The sequence below is a fragment of the Artibeus jamaicensis genome, unplaced genomic scaffold (genome assembly GCF_021234435.1).
Source record: "Artibeus jamaicensis isolate MK-2021 breed Jamaican fruit bat unplaced genomic scaffold, CSHL_Jam_final scaffold_660, whole genome shotgun sequence".
Lineage (NCBI taxonomy): Eukaryota > Metazoa > Chordata > Mammalia > Chiroptera > Phyllostomidae > Artibeus > Artibeus jamaicensis.
The window spans coordinates 10,064,830-10,085,783 of NW_026522052.1; the positions used below are offsets into that span (position 1 = coordinate 10,064,830).

At 44.4% G+C, this 20,954-nt stretch overlaps 2 protein-coding genes across 9 annotated transcripts; one reads left to right on the top strand and one right to left on the bottom strand.

The window, feature by feature from the left end:
• The first annotated feature begins 787 nt into the window (after positions 1 to 787).
• Positions 788 to 10,605, top strand: PUS3 (pseudouridine synthase 3). Of its 8 annotated transcripts, XM_037134183.2 has the most exons (7): positions 788 to 820; positions 933 to 1,070; positions 2,172 to 2,251; positions 6,225 to 6,645; positions 6,766 to 7,331; positions 8,185 to 8,375; positions 8,516 to 9,117. In XM_037134183.2, the coding sequence occupies exons 4-7, from the start codon at positions 6,247 to 6,249 to the stop codon at positions 8,824 to 8,826; spliced, it is 1,467 nt and encodes a 488-aa protein (XP_036990078.2). In that variant the 5' UTR covers positions 788 to 820; positions 933 to 1,070; positions 2,172 to 2,251; positions 6,225 to 6,246; the 3' UTR covers positions 8,827 to 9,117. The 8 variants fall into 8 exon arrangements, with proteins under 8 accessions (XP_036990078.2, XP_036990080.2, XP_053515425.1 ...); XM_053659450.1 differs by lacking the exon at positions 788 to 820 and having other exon boundaries at positions 827 to 1,070; positions 8,185 to 8,439; positions 9,025 to 10,605; XM_053659452.1 differs by lacking the exon at positions 788 to 820 and having other exon boundaries at positions 827 to 1,070; positions 9,025 to 9,147.
• HYLS1 (HYLS1 centriolar and ciliogenesis associated) lies at positions 2,752 to 13,536 on the bottom strand. The gene is made up of 3 exons (XM_037134188.2): positions 13,436 to 13,536; positions 5,613 to 5,725; positions 2,752 to 3,960 (listed from the first exon to the last, which is right to left on the bottom strand). The coding sequence occupies exons 2-3, from the start codon at positions 5,624 to 5,626 to the stop codon at positions 3,030 to 3,032; spliced, it is 945 nt and encodes a 314-aa protein (XP_036990083.2). The 5' UTR covers positions 5,627 to 5,725; positions 13,436 to 13,536; the 3' UTR covers positions 2,752 to 3,029.
• Positions 13,537 to 20,954: the final 7,418 nt, after the last annotated feature.

The following is a 20,954-nucleotide window of genomic DNA, read 5'->3' on the forward strand; positions in this document are numbered from 1 at the left end:
CGTTTCGTCTGGCAAATGAATTCGAATGCGAAAGATGTGGAGAAGTCGAGTCGTTTAGCTACTAACTTCCATCCCTGTTCTTAAATGTCCGAGATGCCTCCACAGGCTGGTTTATTTTAATTCTGATTCTGATGTGTGCCCCTTGCTAAAGCAATCCTCAGAAGACTACTCTTGAGAAGACTGCAGCCTCCACCTCTTATCTCCACTGCATAATTGGGATAGATTCCTTCTATTACTGACTGCTGAACTTGGACAAGAACCAGATGGTCCCCCGCCCCGCCCCAGTTTTACTAACTGGAAGCTTGAGATTTAGATCAGTCTCTACAAAACCTACCAATCTAACAACAACAACAACAAACTAGTCATGCTCTCTCCGTGGTACTGAAGCTACACTTCCAACCACCGTTAGTCACTTGCAGGTTCCTCAGTCGTTTGTTTTGGGTGTACAATAATCCTTTTCAGCGCTTACATATAGGTTCTAGTAGTAAAAAAAAATCTTTGACTCGCAATGGTAACTTTCTACGAATTTAAATAGGTGTAAAATTGAGCCAGATTCTTTCATCTTAGTTTTCATACAAGGGTGGAAAAGTTACTTATTATTTTAGCACGCTAGAATGTATCCGTTTATTCTTGCACTGCTCCAGGCTTAGGTGGAGAAACAGTAGCGAGACTAGAAAAACACTAGGCTGAATGCCACGCTCTTGGAACTACATTTCCCACTAAGTGTAACTACAACTCCCATGAGCCCCCGAGAGCGCCCGGGAGACGCAAACTGACAGTTTCCTGTCTCGCGAAAAGCGGCCTGGCCGACGACCGGAAGGTAAGTGTGGGCTTTTAGGAGTGGGTTGTTTTCTGGGTTTTACAAAAGGAATGGACAAATAGTTGGATGTTTCTTTCTTGTGAGCCTCTTTTTCGTACCTTGACCTTTTCAGAAAAGTGCCAGTATATGGGAGTCGGCTCTCGTTTAAGAAGCTGTGTTTGTGTTTAAGTGCTTCTTGCAGCTCCTGGCGGAAACTCGCAGCAGGAGGGTTCTGAGAGGGCCCTTGGACTGTGAATCCTCTGCTGCCTCGGTGAGAATTGTTTGCTCATAAAACTTAATACTATTAAAGGTCGCGATCCCAGGAGGTTGTGGGGTGGAAGGCGTGGTGACAATTTTCGATCGGGGGGATTGCTTTCCTATATTAGTTATCACAAGTTGGTTGGTTTCTGATTCCGTGGGTATTAGCTCTCCTCCCCTCATTGGCTTAAAGTAAAATGTATCATGGGAATGCCCTTTCTACTACTCCACTAGTTATTAATATTTTCGAGACTGAAACCGTCTTGAACTTTTAAAAATGTGTTGAAACTAGCGTGCTGTTTTCGTGTTTCGGGCGATGCTTGGCGCACGCATGAACACCGACCCTCTTTGTGGTAATTTGGCGGTCCCCTTCCAGGAATTAGACGTCTGCCAGGGACCCACCGCACCCCTCCCTGCGAAGGGAATGGTGTGCTAGAGGAAGTACTGTACTGATTCCGGAGTCGGGCTCATGCCCTCCTTTTGCTACGAGCTTTAAGAGCCCGCACCAGACTGTTTCTTTGGTTAAATAAGGGGTTGAACTAGATAATCACTTTTGGAAACTTTCCAATTTGTTAATAATTGGTCTTTGAAATACATAGGGAGTAAATCAGTGGAACGTGGGCTGTAATTTGCATGCAAAAGATGTCATGTGGCTTTTAGCTTCTTAAAAATATATATAAAGTAAAAACTACCTTTAATCCCACTACCCGGTGTTAAGTTTTGAACTTTCTTTGTGCTTTGTGTGTGTGGGTGCAGGACTGAGGCCATACCGCATTGTCTGCAACCTATTTGTTTCACTTAATTTGCATTTTCCCAATAGCTTCCCGTGATTTCCAGTGACTGATGTTCTGTTTAATCGCCCATAGTATAATTTGCAGTTTTAGCTTATTTGCTGTTAATACATCCTACACAGGCATATAGATCTTTGAGCCACTGACTTGATTTCGGTGATAAATGCCTAGCAGTGGAACTGGATGAGTGAATGATGTAGCTTAAATATTATGGAGAAAATCTATTTTAGTAGAGAGGCAAAGATTATTCCTTGACATAAAGTCAGACAGCCATTTTTCTTTGAAAGAGCAAACTATTTCTGCTATCACTCTTCTGTCTTCAGATGTTAAAACTGACAAGTCTCAGTTTGTAGATATTCTTCATTGGAGTGGAATCATCAAGAACAAGAAGATCCAATTTTAGGTGAGCGGAATTTGTGTTTGGTCTGTACATCAATAGGCCGGATTCATTTTGGTATTGCTGCTCCATCCAGTTCCAGATGTAAGCAGTTTGAAGTTCTTTGCAGAAAGGGAATAGCCTTCAAGTGACAGCATAATTTCTAAGACAACCTAGTGGCAAATTATAAAAAGCATGCTATTCTAGAAGTAGCAAGTGGAGGGCAATATATTTAAATATAGAAACAGAACAATCTAGAACTCTGTATGTCACCCAGTGCCGTTGAGCATGTGTTACCAAGCAGATATCAGTATTTACCAATGAAGGTAGCTGTGCTGTTACCCCTCCTCTTCCTTAGGTGTGGGTGTGTGAGGAGCAGGTTTTGCTCCTTCCCTTTGGCTCTCATCATGTAGGGGCAAGAATATGATGGGGAGTATAGTTGGAAGCAAAATCATAACTCAGGTTTGAAATCATCTTACTTTGGGGAGTATTTAAGTAAAAATAAGGGCAAGTCCACAAATGTCCAAAACTCTTTAATGGATAAGCTTAACGCCCAGCAACTTTAAAAACACACTAATAAAAACAGCAACTCACATTGGCCAAAGGTAAACAGTACAGAACAGAAACAGTGCTAGCTGATTTTGCTCACTAATCTGTCAGGTAGGAAGACCAGGTCTATTTTTCTTCCTCTGCTATGACTCCTCTTGGGCTTTCACATTCACTGTTTCTACTTAAATAAAAGGAAAGATGTACAGTACCAGGTTATACCATCATGTGAACAGAGACACAGGTTTTAAAAAAAGCCTTAAGTAGGAGAAAGAGGAAAGGGAAGCTTCCTGGGCATGACACCATTTGCAAGGTCACAACGAATACCCCAGCGAAGGGCAGATCTTTTCTTCTCGGTTGGTACGAGATAATTGTTTGGAACATACATGTGCTGAGGCTTGGGTTGGGGTTCGGCTCTCTGGCAAAGCATCTGTTCTCGGACGCCCCAGCGTAATTCCTTCCTGTGGTCCTCACCTGGTAACCGAATGGAGTCCCAGTCTCGTTTGTACTCAAAATAGCGGGCCACCCGGTCTACCTTGCCCCGGTTTCGGCTTAACTGATCCAGCCTCGGGAGAATAAAGGACTTGGGTCGGCTGGCAACGATCAGATCTTGTTCATAAGCTGGAGGGCCCATCTCTTCTCTTTGCAGATAGCAACTGAGCTGATCTTGAGAAATTCCTTGGTATTCATGTGGTAGATTAAATTTTTCTGGAACATCAACAGAGGACTCCCTGTCTTTCTGGAAGTGCAGGTTCATCAACCTTTGTCTTAAGTCCCAGAGATCCATGTCATTTTCTGTACCAGTCTCTGATTCACTGATAATTGACTCATCTGTTACCAGTACTTCCCCATCCGGCTTCCTTCGCAGCACCTTTCTCTTCATCACTGGCTTCCGGAGCCTCTGGGATGCCTCCGAGACCATGTCTGGAGTGACGCTGCTTTTTGCATGTGGGTGCTGCAGGTGCGCAGGAAGAGCAGGTCGTCTTCCTGGGGTTACTGAAGCTTTGCTGTAGGGATCGTACTGGGTGGACTGGGCCTCTCTCCTGACATCCCCCTCACCCTGCCCTGCACAGATGTGGGTGAAGGCTGTTGCAGCTGCTAACATTCGTTCTTCTGGATCCATACTGGCCCATTTTTGTCCACTAGGTCCCATGAGTTCCTCCATGGCTTCCCCCACACTGTAGGACCTTCTGTAAGAGAAAACTTTGATCAGTTTTCTAATAATAAATTCTCACCCCATGAATCGTTCATTCCCCTTTGTCTATTATTCTATAGCAGTGAAATGAAGGAAGAATGGCTAAGGCAAACATAACTACAAGTTATAGAATAAAATGTAGACGGTACAGGAATCGGGTTTGGGGAGGTAGGGCATTAACTCAGTTCTGGAGAAGCTATTATCTTTCATGTCCACTCTCCTTTACTCCCACCTTCTACTGCCTAGTAGTTCACCTTTAGTAACTGCTAAGATGGGACAGGGGAGTTCTGGCATAATGAGAGCTTGAGACTCTGGGATATGAGGCATAATACTTAATGTACATTATGCACATGTACATAATGTACATTCGTGCTGAGAGGGACACTTCGTGCATCCACTGTTCTGTGTGCTTTACATTCATTAATTCCTGCGATCCTCACAACCGTGGGACAGGCACTCTGTTTATCTCCTGTTCACAGATGAGTAACACAAGGCACACAGACACAAGGTGACTTAGCCCACCGCTGCACAGGTAGTAAGTTGCACAGAATTCCAATGTGTATGGATGTACTGTAATTTAAACTACTCCATGATTAATTTATTTTAGGCTTATAGTCTTTTGCTGTTAAAAAAAAGATTACAGTGAGTATCTTATGAATTCTTACATACTTGTGCAAGCATACATGTATGTTAAATTTCTGGAAGGGGAATAGGTGGGTCAAAAGGCGTGTGTGTGCTCAGTCTTGATGGCTGTTACCAAATGCCCTCTAAAGAAGCTGGACTAATAGCGTGTTACAGAGCTTCTTTCTCCATTGCTTTTCCGATGTGATGAGCTATCAGACTTCCTAGTCTTTGCAGTTTGTGCGTATTTTTTTTTTTAAAAAAAGGTTCTCATATCAATTTGGCATTCATTTAAACTGAATAAAATTCAGCATCTTTTCATATTTATAAGCTTTTACCCCCTCCTCTTTGTGTAAAATGCTTGTTCTTTTCCCACTTACCCATCAGGTTGCTGGGACTTTTGATTATTCATTTTTTATATTAAAACTGATTTATATGTTCATGAAGTTGAACATATAAATTAAGGAACTTATATTAAGGAACTTATATATTAAGGAAGTTGAAATTTGCCTCTTACCATCATTAATTTTTTTCTTCTGACTTTATTTTTTACTGGTGGAAATTCTTCCTTTTAGAGAGTCATATTTTGGTTTTCTACAGTTTCTGGATTTCTGTGGTGTTTAACTTAGAAATGCCTTTACCACTCCAAGATTTTAAGAAACTTATTTCATGTATTCTTCTAGTACTTTTATAGTTTCATTTTTTATTGAAATTTTAATTTTTCACAGAAACCCAAAGGGCAAAAAACTAAATGAGTTACCTAAACTTAGATAACATAGTCAGCCTTAGAGCAGGTGTAGAAATTATCTTCTCTTACTAAAGTAATGATCTGTCTGTCATAGGTTGTCTAGTACCAGTTTTAAGGATGCAGTACAGTTGTCCTCAGATTACTGAAACATGCCAGGAGTTTCAACACTGATATCTAAATTACATCATCTAACTTTTCTAACTGCTAGAGGTACAGAAAACTTTTTTCAAAACGTGCGTTAAATTTGACTTTAAAAAAGGATCATGCTGTTTAGTTACCTTCTTTCTGCCATCAAAATTGCTTAAAGTAGGAAAATCTTGACTCCAGGTTCTACTTCCAATATACAGTACAATCATCGACAGATTTCTTCAATGAGCTTCTATCGTACCACCTTGAAGACAGAACTGAGTATTAGACAACAGTACATACAAGCCACTGATTTTATCTGAGATCCTGAGAGCAACACTCACAGTAGACATATATGTTCTGTATCAAAAGATCTCGATTAGAAAGATGAAACAAATGTAATGAGAAGTCAAAAGGAAATGTCTTGGGGGGAAAATATCAGTAACATTAGTCCTTAATCATCTCAGCAAATGAAAAACAGACATGAAATCTACAATTGATTTTTCTACATTCTATTTAAACCTTAACAATGGTGGCTAAATATTTTTTATATTACTTTCCTTTCCCCTCTGAATTGGCCACCCAGGATGGAAAAGAATAGTATCGGGATGGTCAACCCGTAACAATTAAGGTAATGCTTGTATCCCTGGGAAAAGCAAAAGTCTGCTGAGGCGTTAAATTACATCTTAAACACTATGGGTGTAACGGAAAGCTACTGATGTGACTGGAGGGACCAGCACTGAGTCCTCTTACTCTCTTCGCAGGTGGTGTGGACCCACATGATGCATGTGTTCCTGCGGTTGTCTTATCATGGCTGAAAATGACATGGACAGAATCCAGACCGACAGACTCCTAAAAAGAGTGCAAGAACTGGAGCAGGAGGTACAGAGACTTAAAAAAGAACAGGCCAACACCAAGGACTCAAATATCAGAGAAAGCTCTTCGGGAGCCGGGAAGGCCAAGCGTGCATTTGATTTCAGTGCTCACGGTCGGAGGCACGTAGCCCTGAAGATAGCCTATCTGGGCTGGGGATACCAGGGCTTTGCCAGCCAGGAAAACACAAACAATACAATTGAGGAGAAACTGTTTGAGGCTCTGACCAAGACTCGACTAGTAGAGAGCAGACAGACATCCAACTATCACCGGTGTGGGCGGACAGACAAAGGAGTCAGTGCCTTTGGACAGGTAAGTCGCTGTGCTGTCTCTCAAAGCAGCAACACCGATGTAGTCTAGGTGTCCGTACTGAGGATTCAGATAGTGTGTACCTGTTATCTCCTAACACAGTATCTTTCTCTAATTCCACAGGTGATTTCTCTTGACCTTCGGTCTCACTTTCCAAAGGACAGGGATTCAGAGGATTTCAGCGTAAAAGATGGAGCCAGCAATGCTGCTGAAGAGATCCGCTATACTCACATCCTCAATCGGGTGCTGCCTCCAGACATCCGAGTACTGGCCTGGGCCCCTGTGCACCCGAGCTTCAGCGCTAGGTTCAGCTGTCTTGAGCGGACGTACCGCTACTTTTTCCCTCGCGCAGATTTAGACATCGTGACCATGAACTGTGCGGCTCACAAGTATGTTGGCACACACGACTTTAGGAACCTGTGTAAAATGGATGTAGCTAACGGAGTGATAAATTTCCAGAGGACTATTCTGTCTGCTCAGGTGAAGCTCGTGGGCCAGAGCCTGGCTGAGGACAGCTGGCAAGAACCTTTCCAGTTATGTCAGTTTGAAGTGACCGGCCAGGCGTTCCTCTACCACCAGGTCCGCTGCATGATGGCGGTCCTTTTTCTAATTGGCCAAGGGCTGGAGAAGCCAGAGGTTATTGATGAGCTGCTAAATGTAGAGAAAAATCCCCAGAAACCTCAATACAGGTAAATTTAAAAAATAGTAACAAAACAGCTACTGCTCTAGATTATTTTAAAATATATTCTAACATAGCTTTCTCGCCCCACAATTGTCTCAATAACTAAGTGACTGACTCTTTCTTCAGGAAGCTTTTAGTCCAGTTTCTAGAATGTCATGAACACATAGGAGGGAGCATTATCTTTGAATGAATTTCCTTCTGTCTCCCTTCTATCCCAGGAGCAATAAACAGGCCCTTAAATAAAAGCACATTTGTTTCCGCAGTTTCCCCCTTGAATTTATGTTAAGAGGTATTAGGTTCTGCTAAAGTTAAACAGGGATCAAACTATTCATATTAAATCTCGCTCCCTTTGTATTATGGGGTAGTCATGTATTATGGGGTAGTACCTTGGGATTTTTCCTAATTCTCAGTTGCTGAAATAGCAGAAAAAGTAGGAAACATAGTTGGCTTTCCTTTTGAGAGCAGGCTGAGGTCAGACAGACCAATAATTTGTTCCTAAGCAGTGAAATCTGTAAGTTTTTACCTCATACTACACGAAAGTTTGGAAAAAACACCATCAGCTCTTTTTAATTTTATAGCCAATATGTGGACCCAAGTCAACTCACTTCTAGGTGACCTGTTACCACTGAAATTTACCCCAATATAGATCATGCCTAACCAGTTGACTCTTGGTTTGTTGTCTTTTTTTTTTTAGTGATAATGTTGTGCAAGGTTAGGGATAGTGTTGTATTTTCTTGCCTGTTAGATACTTAATACTGACAGAGTTTCCCCCTTCTTTAAACCCAACTAACCCTGTTTTTCTAGAACTGTTGGGTGGCTGCTGTGTGTTCTTGTACTCTGTTTTGTCTCTCTCTCTCTAGTATGGCTGTAGAATTTCCTCTGGTCTTATACGACTGTAAGTTTGAAAATATCGAGTGGATCTATGACCGGGAGGTTCAGGAGTTCAATGTTACCCACCTGCAGCAACAGTGGGCAAACCAAGCCGTGAAGACTCACCTGCTGTACAGTATGCTGCAGGGACTCGACTCTGTCGCGGTGCCCTGGGGGACAGGTACGACAGGGAAATCGCGGATGAAGTTACTTACCAGAACCACGTTATACAGGGTCATGGGGAGGTAGGTGCATATGAAGACTGGAGGGGATTCTGTGGTGGTCAAGTATCCGTGTAATGACTGACTGTATGTATTGTAGGCACAGAGGTGGAAGGAGTGATAGAATGGAGAAGTGTTAAGCCCCCCGTCATAAAGCACACCAGTGCCTTTGTAGAAGGAGTGAAAATGCGCACATATAAGCCCCTAATGGACCGTCCCAAATGCCAAGGATTGGAGTCCCGGATTCAGCATTGTGTACGTAGGGGACGCATCGAGTACCCGCGCCTAATCAATGAGACAGAAACAAAAGCCAAAAGGGAATGTAACGACACACTAGAGGAAGAAAATACTGCTTTAGAGAAACCAACAAAGAGAGTCTGTGTTGATGAGGAAATTAAAAGTATCATTTAACCACAGGAAACTCACCAGGATCTAGGAGGCAAGGACTAGCTAATGATAGGTGGGTAGAAAGGAAATACCGTATTTACTGCAGGGAGTCCTAGAGCTCAGATGATCAGCTCTTAGAAAAGACGGAAAATCAAGAAAGATCACAGGCCCCATTACAGGAAGTTCTGGCTTGAAAAGCAGATCATCCTCTTATTCCAAAAGGGTTCAGAGATGGAAGAAGCGAGAAGCACACGTGAGACGGAGACTGTTTACACGCACCCGGAAACCTGGGCCCCGTGTGCACATGTATGAAAGCCCGCCTGCAAGTGTCTGATTTGTCATGCTGCCCTTTCAAAAAGCAAATAAGATGTTCACTGCCCATGTGAGTTTGCATAGAGCAGCACTGCCTCAGTGTCTTATTTTCTGGGACAAATTAAACAATGAAATGTAGTCAGTTAAAAGATTTCATTTATTTATTTTTTAGAGAGGGGAAGGGGGGAGAAAGAAGAGAAACATCAATGTGTGGTTGCCTCTCAGACACCCGCTACTGGGGACCTGGCTCAACAACCCAGGCATGTGCCCTAGACTGGGAGTTGAACTGGCGACCCTTTGATTCACAGGCTGGCGCTCAACTACTGAGCCACACTGGCCAGGGCTTAATCAGTTAAATGTCTGATAAACTGGTGTAGTGCCAGGCACAACACTAGGTGACAGTGACTTAACTGAAGTACAGCATCTCCTATGAAGGTTAGCAGCCTGGTGCTGTGTGAGCCACAAGTGGTCTCTGCTGCGTGTTTTTTCTCCAACCTTTTACACGTGTAAAAAACACTGTTAGCCCACAGGCCGTGGAGTTTGTAACCCCTAGCCTAGTGGTTTAAGGAAAGCTCTCACAGAATCCCAGCTAAAGCTTGCAGAACAAATGGGAGCCAGCTGAAGTGGAGACAGCAGCAGAACTTTAAGGTGGCTAAGGCAGAGACGCAGTTTGTGTAAAGATCACCACATTGCGTTCAAGTAACTGTAAATATGTAGTATGGTTTGAGAGTGACAACAGCAGTTTAGAAAAGTAAGCGAGGGTCATGTCTGAAGAGCCTTGCAGGCCTTCCTAAAAAGGCTTAGATTTTTATCCTGAGGCATCCCTGAAAAAAAATTAGAAGCCAGAATTGCTCAGTGTACACTGTGGACTAGAAGAAGAGGGCAAGCCAATGGGACCAATTAGGAGGCTGTTGGAGTAACCCAGGAAATGATGGCCTAGGCTAGATTTGTCGTAAAGGGAATAGAGAGGAGTACATGAATTTGATATTAAGAAAGGGTCAACAGGACTTTCGATGAATGTAAGGCTCAAGAGTAAGGAGGCTTTCAGAACTTCCAGGTTTCAGATTTGAAGGCCATCTGAAACAGGGCAACTTGGATGGACCTGGAGAATTCTATGCTAAGTGAAATGTCAAACAGAGAAAGAGAAATGCCATGTGACTTCACTTACATGTAAAATCTAAAAAAACAAAATGAACAAAGCAGAAACAGACTCACAGATGCAGAAAACAAACTAAGGGTTGCCAAGTGGGAAGACTGGGTGAAAAGGGGGAGGGATTAAGAAGCTACAAAGTAGTCACATGGATGTATAGGAAATGCAGACAATAAAATTGTAATAACTGGTGCCAGGTGATACCAGAATAATGGGGGGGGTCCCTTTGTAAATTACATCACTGTAATTTGTAAATTACATCATTGTCATGCTGTAAACCTGAACAAATATAATACTGTCTGTCAACTGTAATGAAAAATAAAAGTACAAATCACTCCTGATTTTTAAAAATCAACTCTAAAGAAACGATACGTGGAACAAAAAGCACTAAAAAGTCATGCTTGGGAGTCTAGATGCAAAAAGTAGAGGATCGGGGCTTAAACCCTTTCAGGTTTACCTAGGTTACACTATCAAATATAGAATAAGATTTTAGTGGCATTATCCTTGGTAGTTAACGATAGAAAACAACTACTCAGGACAATCATCATGGAAAAAGCAAGTGAGAAGTCCCAAAATTTAACTTTGCCAGTTACTTCAGTTATGTGAGGTAATGTCTTAAATTCCAAAGGCTCTGAGCATGGTAGGGACCAAATGTTAGAAGTAAAGTAGGGCTTACATCTTACTTTTTTCACTGTAAAATGAAAGGAATTATTTCAATAGGTTTTGAACTATAAATGAGATTTTATGTGTCAATGAATACATATAAACAAAACAGCTCTTCAATGTTCATGCAATATAAAGATGAGCAGAGAACAAAGTAGGGACAGAAATGGAATAAGACTGAACAAAGAGGAATTCCAACACTAAAGCCAAGGAGAGTCTTTTGTGTTCTATAATATATAGCAGCAATTTTCCACCTCTTTCATTTCATGGCACATATAAACTAATTACTAAAACTCTGCAGCACACCAAAAAATATGTTTTTGCTGATCTGACAAAAATAAGTATAATTTTGATTCACACCAAGTGGCTACTGTTGTGTTTGCTGTTGTCATTTTTGTACTTGACAATCAAAGGGAGAATAGGTCAATGTCCCTGACCAGTCCGGTATTGCATGTTTTACAACTCTTATGCCCTGGCTTGTGCACCTCAGTGGACTGCAAACCAAGAGGATGCCAGTTCCATTCCCAATTAGGGCATGTGCCTGGGTTGCAGGCCAGTCACCAGTTGGGGGTGTGTGAGAAGCAACCAACCGATCACTGTCTCTCTCTAAAAAAAAAAAAGTTCTTGCGCTGCAGTGCTTGGGTTGAAAATCACTGCTCTACTGTGATTTTCATGTACATATTACTTTATTTACATTTAAATTAGAGCAGACTCCTGTTCTTTTTGGAACCTATGAGGGTAGGTGTTTGCAAATAAATACAAAGAACTGACAGTTACCTATGGACCTAAATTTTCGTAAGGTCCATAGGTAACTGTCAGTTCTTTGTATGAAAAAGAAAACACTTCCTAATATAAAGACCTGATGACCCTTTCTCTTTACTTAGAAGGAAACTTGCATATAGAGGCTTGACCTTTTAATTTGTAAATAATTATAGGCAATATTAACCAAATACCCTACAGTACCCTCTCTTCAAAAATCTTAAGCGATTGGTGTCCCATGTTTAGCTAGTTTCAGGTGAAAGGACTTGGAGGGTGGAAGGGGGAGGTGGGGTTGGTGCCTAGGTTCCAGGCATTACAGGGAGTCAAAGCACATTCTTCCACCTCTGGGGAGTTAGACACACAGCTTAAAGATCCACAATATTAGAACAAAACAACAGAGAAAAAAAATACCCTAAAAAGGAACCTAACTGAAACAGTCAACAAACGAGGAGATATTTGTACCAGTGATATTTGAAATCACTAATTCAAATTCCTCTTAGAAAGCCGATAAATAAAAAGGTACACAACACCCACAGAATAAAGAAAAAAACAGATGACTTACCAAAGAAATAACAGAAAAAGATGTTTAGTCTCATTAATATTGCAAATAAACACATGAACACATCCCTCTAGATTGGTAAAAATGTTCAGCACCCTGTGCTCGTCAGTGTTTGGAGAAAGGAGCAACCTCACCCTGGGTGTGTGGGTGGGTGGGTGGGTGGGGTGGAGAGGGGGTATCAAATTTTTCTAGAGCACAGTTTGTCGTTATGAATCAGAATTTAAATTGTGCCAATATTTCTAAACCATCATCTACTTCCAGGAATTATTCTAAGGAGACAAACTGGGTAAGAATGCAAACGAGTATACATACAAATAACCACTACCATGCTATTCTATGATGATGAAGGAACTGGAAAAATAAATGTCATTAGGGGACCGGTTAGATAATGTAAGTTACAGTGCAGCCATAGCAGGAAATTCCATGCATGCATTAAAAGTGGTAATACATATCTATATTTGACAGACATGTTCCTAAAATATTACTAAGACATAATCTGCTTTTTAAATGAATATGCTTTATTATGTTCAAAAATACAATTATATAAAAACACATTTTTAAGTCTAATCATGTAAATATATATCCATAATGAAGAGATCTGCAGTAAACCCAAGTGTGAAATTTTTTGGCTCACGGAATTTCTAGTTCCATTCTTTTTTATACATACCTAATACTGCTGATAATGAGACTGTGTGATTTTTAAAATCGGAGGGAAGGTTATTTTCATTCTATGGTAGGACGGTGTGGTTGAATTTCACACTTCATCAAAACAAAGAATCTCTCACACGGTTACACCCATTAGTTCACTAATGTGTCACTAGAGGGTGAGAAGTCTTTGGTCTGTTCACAGAAAGACCGCACTCGGCACCACCTGGTCCACGCCAGGTTTCGCCTCTCTGCGACACTCGCGGCCTCAGGGGAGGCCAGCTCTCTCGCTGCGTCCGTCCACCTGGGCCCTGGCCCGTCCACCTCGCTAAGCCCCGGCCACGCTGACTTAGGGGGCTCGGTCGCCTAAGACTGGAGCGGCACCGCAACACGCACTTGAGGAAGCCGCGTACCTGGGCGGTCCTAACGTCCCAGGTTGGGTCCCCGCGCCAGGGGATCGGTACCCCGGCAGGTGGTACTCAGCCCCAACCTCTCCCCATCAGCCGGGCAGCCCTCGGGGCCCGGCTCCACCGCTCTCACCCTACCTTGTTTACCCGCCCCACGCAGAAACGATCGCCACCGAGTCCTGCAGTCCAGCAAGCGCCCGTTAGGGTTCTGCAGCTTGCGCAGGCGTACTCTCCACGCAGCGCAGAGGCCGCCGTGGTTTAAACCACAGGAACCAACGGGCGCCCTCGGGCCCGCCCTCCAGACCTTCTATTGGTCCTTAGGGTAAACGCCTTCCACTTCTACATTATGATTGGTTTACATTTTTCCTGGCCGGCTCATCATTCAGGAAGGAGTTCGAGATTTGCGACACAGATTGGGAAACGTCCTAGTCCCGCGTCATCTGAGCGCGAACCAGGAACCGTTGCATTGTCGCCCTGCCAACTAGACGCTGAGTGCGGGGACTCTCAAGCTTCCGTTAACCACGAGGTAGCTTAGCTTTTAGCTGGGTGGTCTTAGCGCTCCGCCCACTTCAAGACTTCAGTCTTCACGTTTCCCGACTCTGCGCGGCTGCGGGATCAGTGGCGTCGGATGATTCTCCGAGCGGTGGGAGTTGCGACCCCGATCCCGCCTCTGCGCCTCGGCCCGTCCACCCGAGTCTGACACGCGGGCTCTGTATGAAGGCTCGGACGCGCGTGGGGGCCCTTCAGTGGCTGACATGCTCTGACAGAGTGCTGTGTCTCCAGTCCCACTATCGCTACTCTCAAACCGAGCTCCTTGCTCGAACGACAACTCACCTGTGGTGTTCAGCGGAATGTTCCTTCCTGTGCCTTCGCTTAGTCTTAATCTTAAAATTTTTATATGAACCCGAGAAAAAAATGTCGAATGCTTTAGGATTGCTGAGGATGAGACTTAGAAAAAGAGTGGAGGTCCTCCTAAAACTCGATGGCCTAGTCGCTGCCCAGAACAGCTTTTCCTCACACAAATAGGCAGATGCTGGTTGACTAATTTATACTTTTTCTTAAATCCAGGATTTAATGAGAGAGAGTTGTTTGATCATTTTCCTTTCAATACTTCACTTTACCTCTTATTCCCCGTTTGTCTCAGAGCCTTTGCATTGCCTCTAGGGCATTTGGGGTTTGTTGGAGGAAAGAAACAGAAAAGAGAAAACGACGGAAGTCGGTTGCGAAGATTTGAATGGCCCTGCCCCTAAGTCTCCAATGTGCTAACTACTGTAGTGCGCACAGTCTTTTCTTTCCAAGTGAACAAATATCCCATGATCAGATTTGATCGTCTATACCTGCATGATTTTTCTTCAGCATTGAATCTCCAGCCAGTTTGTCTTAGGAATTGGAGTAAACAGTCAATTTTCTTACCTATATTGCTTTGATCATTGAACATACTCCTCACACTCTCCCCATTAGTTTTTGTTAGGTTTCGTGTTAGAATATGATCTTTGAAAACCTCTAATCAAAAATAACTTGTCATATTTCAAGTGGTATCTTGTGTTCAACTGAATCATTGTTTTTGGTGGATTACTTCATCTTCCGACTTTACCTAGAACTGATTTAATAATTTTCATGGTTCCTTGAAATCCCCCAACCCACATCAAGAAATCTTAATCAAGGCCATCTACAATGCAGTATATGGAAGAAAACTTGCAAACCAAATTGCTCCTTTAAAAAATCATTAAAGAAAATTTCAAGCATATAAAAATTGTATATCATGAAGCCCATGAAGCCCCAGGAACTGAATGCCTGGCGGCAACAATTAACCCATGACCAGCCTTGTTCCTTCTGTATTATCCATGTACTTTCCTCTTGTATCATTTTGAAATAAATACCAAGCATCTGAAATCTATAAATATTTTAGTACGATTTCTTTTTAAAGGACCTTTTAAAGCATAACCACAGTACAATGACCATACCTAAAATATTTAATGTACTTCCTTAATATCATCCAATGGTATGTTTTCTACTTCTAATTTTTTTCTTTGCCTCTTTGAACCAGGGTCCTGTCAAGTTCATGTGTTGTGACTGGCTAAGATGTCTTTTAAGTTTCTTTTATTCTATAAGTTCTTCCTCCATTTTTGCCCTATCAGTTCATTCATTGAGGAGAGCTATATTTCTGTTCCTATGGAGTTTCCCATAATTTGGATCTTTCTGATTATATCTAAGTGATGGAATTTAGCATAGTTTACTTACCTCTCTTTTTGTAACACAGCTATCTTTCAGACATTACCCTAATTATGTCTAGCTGGTTTACTAACCCATCAGCATCTTTATCTATGCCTTAAAATACTACTTTCCACTGGTTATGTCACACTTAAGTTAAGCACTCCTTTATGATATCTGTGCTTACCTCACCCCTTTGTTGACATTTTCAAAGTTCTTCAAATGTAGTCCTTTCTTAGCTAACTAGTCCTACCTCTGACATTTTTCATTTTCCCCTCTTTATGCCTTCCTCAAACTGGGGAACAACCCAGGCATAAGGAAAAGCAAAATGAAAACAAACAGTTCTCCTTTGACACTGCTGCCCCCTCCTGCCAGCCTTTTTGTTCAACCTCCCTCCCCTATTATTGCTCAGTTCCCTAAACCTCTGATCCTGGATTCTGCCTTTATCAGCATATTCAAATCATACTCTTCAAAGGGCACCCATCTTAGTAGTCAGCTTGAGTTGTTTCGCTCAGTCCTTACTCTCTTTTACTTTTTGTTTAGGGTATTTGATGATTTATTCAGCAAATATTTGTTGAACGCTTAGGTACTGTGCCTTGGTGATTTGATGATGAATAAAAAGACACAATCCCTGCCCTTCTAAAACTTCCAGTCTGATAGAAGTTGACATTGGTCAGACAATCACAAATTATTGTAAAATTACGATCGTGTTCAGTGCTAAGGAGAGGCCAAGGGTCCCATGAAAGCATCTAATCATAGGGAGAATTGACTGTGTCGCTGAACCAAGAACTGAAGGATAAGTAGGCAAAAAGATGAGGGGAGAGATGGGGGGGTCAAAAGAGTTTTCCAGGCAGAGGGAAAAGCATATGCAAAAGCCAGTGGGAGTGGAAGCTTGGAGATTCAAGAAACTGAAATAAGACCAGCAAAGAGATAGAGGGTGGAGATGAGACCAGAGAGCCAGGCAAGGGCCAAATCATGTAGGTCATGTGGGCCCAGGGAAAAGATTTGATCCTATCCTGAGGACTCAAAATTCAAGTGACAATTGGGATGTGCTCTATGACATACTCAGGTTTGCAGTGAAAATTTCATTTTGGCTGCATGGAGCAGAATGGGTTTGAGAAGGGCAAGTCCAAGTGGAAGGCACATGCAGTGTGCCTGGCGGAAGATGGCGGTGGCTTAGGCTAGGATGCTAAATAGCAAGAGATGGCACAAAGGAAACAGGTGGAGGCGTTTAGTGGATAAAACCCTCAATGACTTGAATGTGCATTGGCCGGGGTTGATGTGTCAGAGACAGACAGGTCGTCAATTATCCATAGGTTCTGGTTGGTGTAGCTGGGTGCCATTTTCTGGAATGGGGAATACTGGAAGAAGACCATGTTTTGAGAGTCAGAGTTAGACTTTTGGGCCTGTTGAATTTGAGATGCCCTTGAGAAACCCAGGTGGAGATAAAATGAGGCCATTAGAAATGTGAGAGCGGAGGTGAGATGCCAGGTATGCAATATGGGTGGATGATGGTTCGGGTAATAGGTAAGAATGCAGTGTTCCTGAAAGGCAGAATGAACAAAGAAGGCAGCCTACCGTCTTCTGGAAACTCGCACCTGTCCAACTTTAGGTGACGACCCTGTCCTCTCCGCCTCCGACACTCAGCTGTTGCTGACCCCCAATGATCGGTCCTTTTCTTTCTCACATCAAATAGGTTAGTAGTTCTGTTGCTTCCAGTAACCATTTTAAGTGAGATCACTTCAAAATCTATATTTCAGATCCTTTCCTCTCTCCTGAGTTTTTAAATGTATCTTGGCTGCACGCTAGAATTTCTACGTGGCTCTATCTTTTCATCTTCCCAACTGCGACACACCTGAAATATGACCCAGCTTTTTTCTCTGGACTCACCCCTGTGATTTCCGTATTCCGATCAATGGCATCATGGCCCCAACAGTTAAGAAATGACCGTTCTGCACTCTTCCTGACCCCCATATACAATAGCTCATAATCAGTCAGTTCTGTCATTTGCTTCCTTGTAAGGTCCCATCTCCCATTTCCCTTTCACTACTGATCACTAGCTCAGCCCTAATTATGTTGTTCCTGCAATGTTTCAGCAACACATTTCATAAGATAGGAGGACATGGCATTAGATGGTAGGAGTGTAGGCTCTGGGGTCAAACTGTCGAGGTTCAAATTCTCACTCCTCCGTTCCCTAGGTTTTTGACTGGGGCAAGTTACGTAGCCCCTCTTTGATTCTGCTTTCTCACTTTTACAGTGGAGATGATAACCTGACTTTAGTCATATGGTCATTGTGGGAATTAAATGAGAAAATACATGTTAGCACAGCGTCTGCCAAAGAATAACTCAACTGCAGTACAGATATTGTATATGGATATCGTATATGTAGCTTCATTCTTTATTCTTACCCTTTTTTTAAAAAAGATTTTATTTATTTATTTTTAGAGAGAAGAAGAGAGGGAGAGAAACATCAGTGTGTGGTTGCCTCTCATGCACCCACTACTGGAGACCTGGCCTGCAACCCAGGCATGTGCCCTGAATGGGGATCGAACCATCATTCCTTTGGTTTGCACGCCAGCGCTCAGCCACTGAGCCACACCAGCCAGGCCTTCTTTACTCCTAGTAGACAAAAGGTTCCCTGTCTTCCGTTGTGGTTCTCTAGGCTCAGTCTTATCCTGCGCCTTGTTGCCTGATGAGTCTGCCTTTGGCTGCCAGGTCAGCAGAAAAGACACAATCATTAGCCTCACCCTGGCAGCACTTTGGTTTCAGTGGGGAAGAGGTATGTCATTGATCAGAGAGAAAAGTTTCTGTCGGAAAGGAAAGGTGAAGAAGTTACAGGCAGGGAGACCGCGCGGCGGTCACAGTAGCATCACCAATGAGGCCCAGGAGGGGAGCCTGGCGCAAGGGCAGGTTACAAATGCTGTAATCACAGCACTTCAGAGTCGCACCCTTCATAAATGGTCTGTCTCTGACTTGGATGCTGTCTTTCAGTCTCATTGTGGGAAGAGTTGAAGAGTTGAATTTTTGTTCTTCCTGAGATAGGACGACATGAGAGAACTCAGGGTCAGGCCTTTGGGAAAGCAAAGGTGTCAGGTGGCGGGGGGTGGGGGATGGGGGGATGGAGGGGGTAGTAGGATTGATTCAGCATGCAGGCTTGGTCTGGGACTGGTCTTTTCTAATAAAATCAGCCCCTTTATTCCTTTTCCTGAAAAACAAACAAACAAACGAACTACTTGTGCCTAGAAGCTTAGCACCTAGAAAGGCACTCAGAGATTTCAGAAAATCCTGAAAAAAAGGGAGGTCTGGAGACAGAGGCAGAACTGTAAAGAGAAATACGCTTCAGTCGACTTGCTCTACTGAACATAGACTGTCCTCTGAATATTGCTCCAGACTGTGGTTACTCCGGTTCATAGAGCGACGGGTCCAGCCCTCTTGTGGGGAACCAGAGCCCCTTACTTTACTTGCTGCTCGTTCATCTGAGAGAAACCGATCCGTGCTGAACCCGACCCTCCATCTTCACAGGTCACCCTGGAAGAAAGCGTTCCTGGTGTCCCTGCCCACTCCAACACACAAGCCAAATCTGCGCCCGGGTGGCAGTTAACCTTTAACCTTCATGGCCACATTCCCAGAGCCACCCCCACCGCTGAGTTCTTTCATATCCCGTGCCCTAGCTTCAGTGGCATGCCCTAGGTCACTGTCCTGTGGACACATGACCTCCTCAGAGAGCGGCCCCTGGTGGCTGGAGTTTCTGACATCTATTCTGTCTCAGAGGTCTGAGCACGGGGAAAACTAGAAAACAAAGTGTGTCACGTTCGTCATTTGGCCCCATCACGCAGCTCCGTGATGGGGCAGCCCCGGTGAACACCCAGCTAGCTCAGCCTTGAGACAGTGCATCCTGCAGCGCGTGTGGGATGGTGCCAGCCCCCCTTCCCACTACCCTCCTGAAGCAAGTTTGTGTCCGCTTAAGGTTCACGGAAGGTCTCACAGGCATGGCCTGTGGGCTTTCTTGGGGGGGGGGGGTTGGCTAGAGCAGCAGAAGCCCCAGCTAGTGTAACTGGGAGCAGTGTAACTGCCAGCGTCGCCTCTGCAGCACGGCTGGCCCAGGTCCCGGCAGCTGGGAGTGGGAAGGGCGTGAGTCTGCTGTGACTGCAGTCAGGGAACTGGTCGAGAGCTGCTGTTTGGGGGTCACTTGCAGGAGCCCCCCACCCTGCACTCATCACTCTTAAGTGTGGTGGGTTCGAACCAGAGCTACAGACCGAAAGGCAGGAGCTGGCCCAGTGGAACGGGCCAGAAAGCCAGGCTTCAAGGCAAAGCCCTCTCCCCTGGAGTGGCAGAGACTCCGTCTGGGACAAGCCTCGGGAGCGGGGGTGTGGAGAAATCTTCGGGAGGGTCCTTGTGAAGAAGGTGGTTGTTGTCAGTCCTGGCCTCCCCACAGTGGGTCCCCTTTGACCATGTGAAATGGGCTAAGCTCCTAAGCCGGGCACGTGGTAGGAGTGAACTAGTGAAAAGTGGTAACTCGGGGTCCCTACCCGACCTGAAAGGCACATTCCCTGCCGCTCTTCCCTGACTCGATAACCAGGGAGACATGATCAGAATCTCCCTACAGCCTTCCGTTGTGGTGACATGTTAACCAGTCAAGTTTCTCACACACAAAGTAATGGCATTGGGGCTACGCTGCCTCGATTCCCAACTCCAGTGTAAAACACGTTCGGTCACGTGGCGCCTTCAAGGCTGCCCAGGGCCAGGAAGTCTGGAGCGCAGATGAAGGAGGGTGAACGGGGCTAACCCAGGAGGCTGAGTAGGGTGGGATCCGGAGGAGGAGGGGGTGGGCTGTGGTTTCTGGGGTGAGAGCCAGGCATGCTGGGCAACGTTCTGGGGTTCATCCTGCTGCCGGAGGGACCTTGGGACTGAGGCAGGTCTAAGTGTCAGGAGAACTTGGGGACCAGGCCCCATTTCTCCTGCAGGTGTGGGAGCGAGGCCGACGAGCTGCCGCGGAGGAGAAACTGTCCTGGAGGAAAAACGTGACGGCCCTCCGACCACGCGCCCCTTTCTCCTGCCTGCATGGGGCTCTCACAGGGCCCCATAATAAAGTGAGTCTCCTCTGACTCCCGCCTCAGGTCTCCTTCCTGCTGAGCGGGGCCAGGGCCTGTGTTTGAGGCTGGCAGAAATGGTTGAAGAGGTTGTCTCTGAACGTAGGCCACTTTCTTTGGGGCAGTTTTTCTTTTGATTTTACTTTTTCCTGGATCTCACGTCCTTTCACAGTCCTCCTTCAGCAAAAACGTGAACCTGACTTTGGGCTGACTACAAAGGAGCCTAATTTGGCCTCAAATCCATTACCTTCCCCTCCCTCTACAGCAACAGGGGATGGGGACAGGCTGTGCCTCCGGGCAGGATGGCAGGCCCTACCACCCCCACCTGGGCCAGAGCAACAGTAATGAAAGAGCCT

What these genes read in the sequence shown, in the direction of transcription:
- PUS3 (XM_037134183.2), top strand. Translation starts at nt 6,247, where the DNA reads ATGTGTTCCTGCGGTTGTCTTATCATGGCTGAAAATGACATGGACAGA. An exon ending in CCCCAGAAACCTCAATACAG is followed by an intron (nt 7,332 to 8,184) that starts GTAAATTTAAAA and finishes CTCTCTCTCTAG; the next exon opens with TATGGCTGTAGAATTTCCTC. An exon ending in CGCGGTGCCCTGGGGGACAG is followed by an intron (nt 8,376 to 8,515) that starts GTACGACAGGGA and finishes TATGTATTGTAG; the next exon opens with GCACAGAGGTGGAAGGAGTG.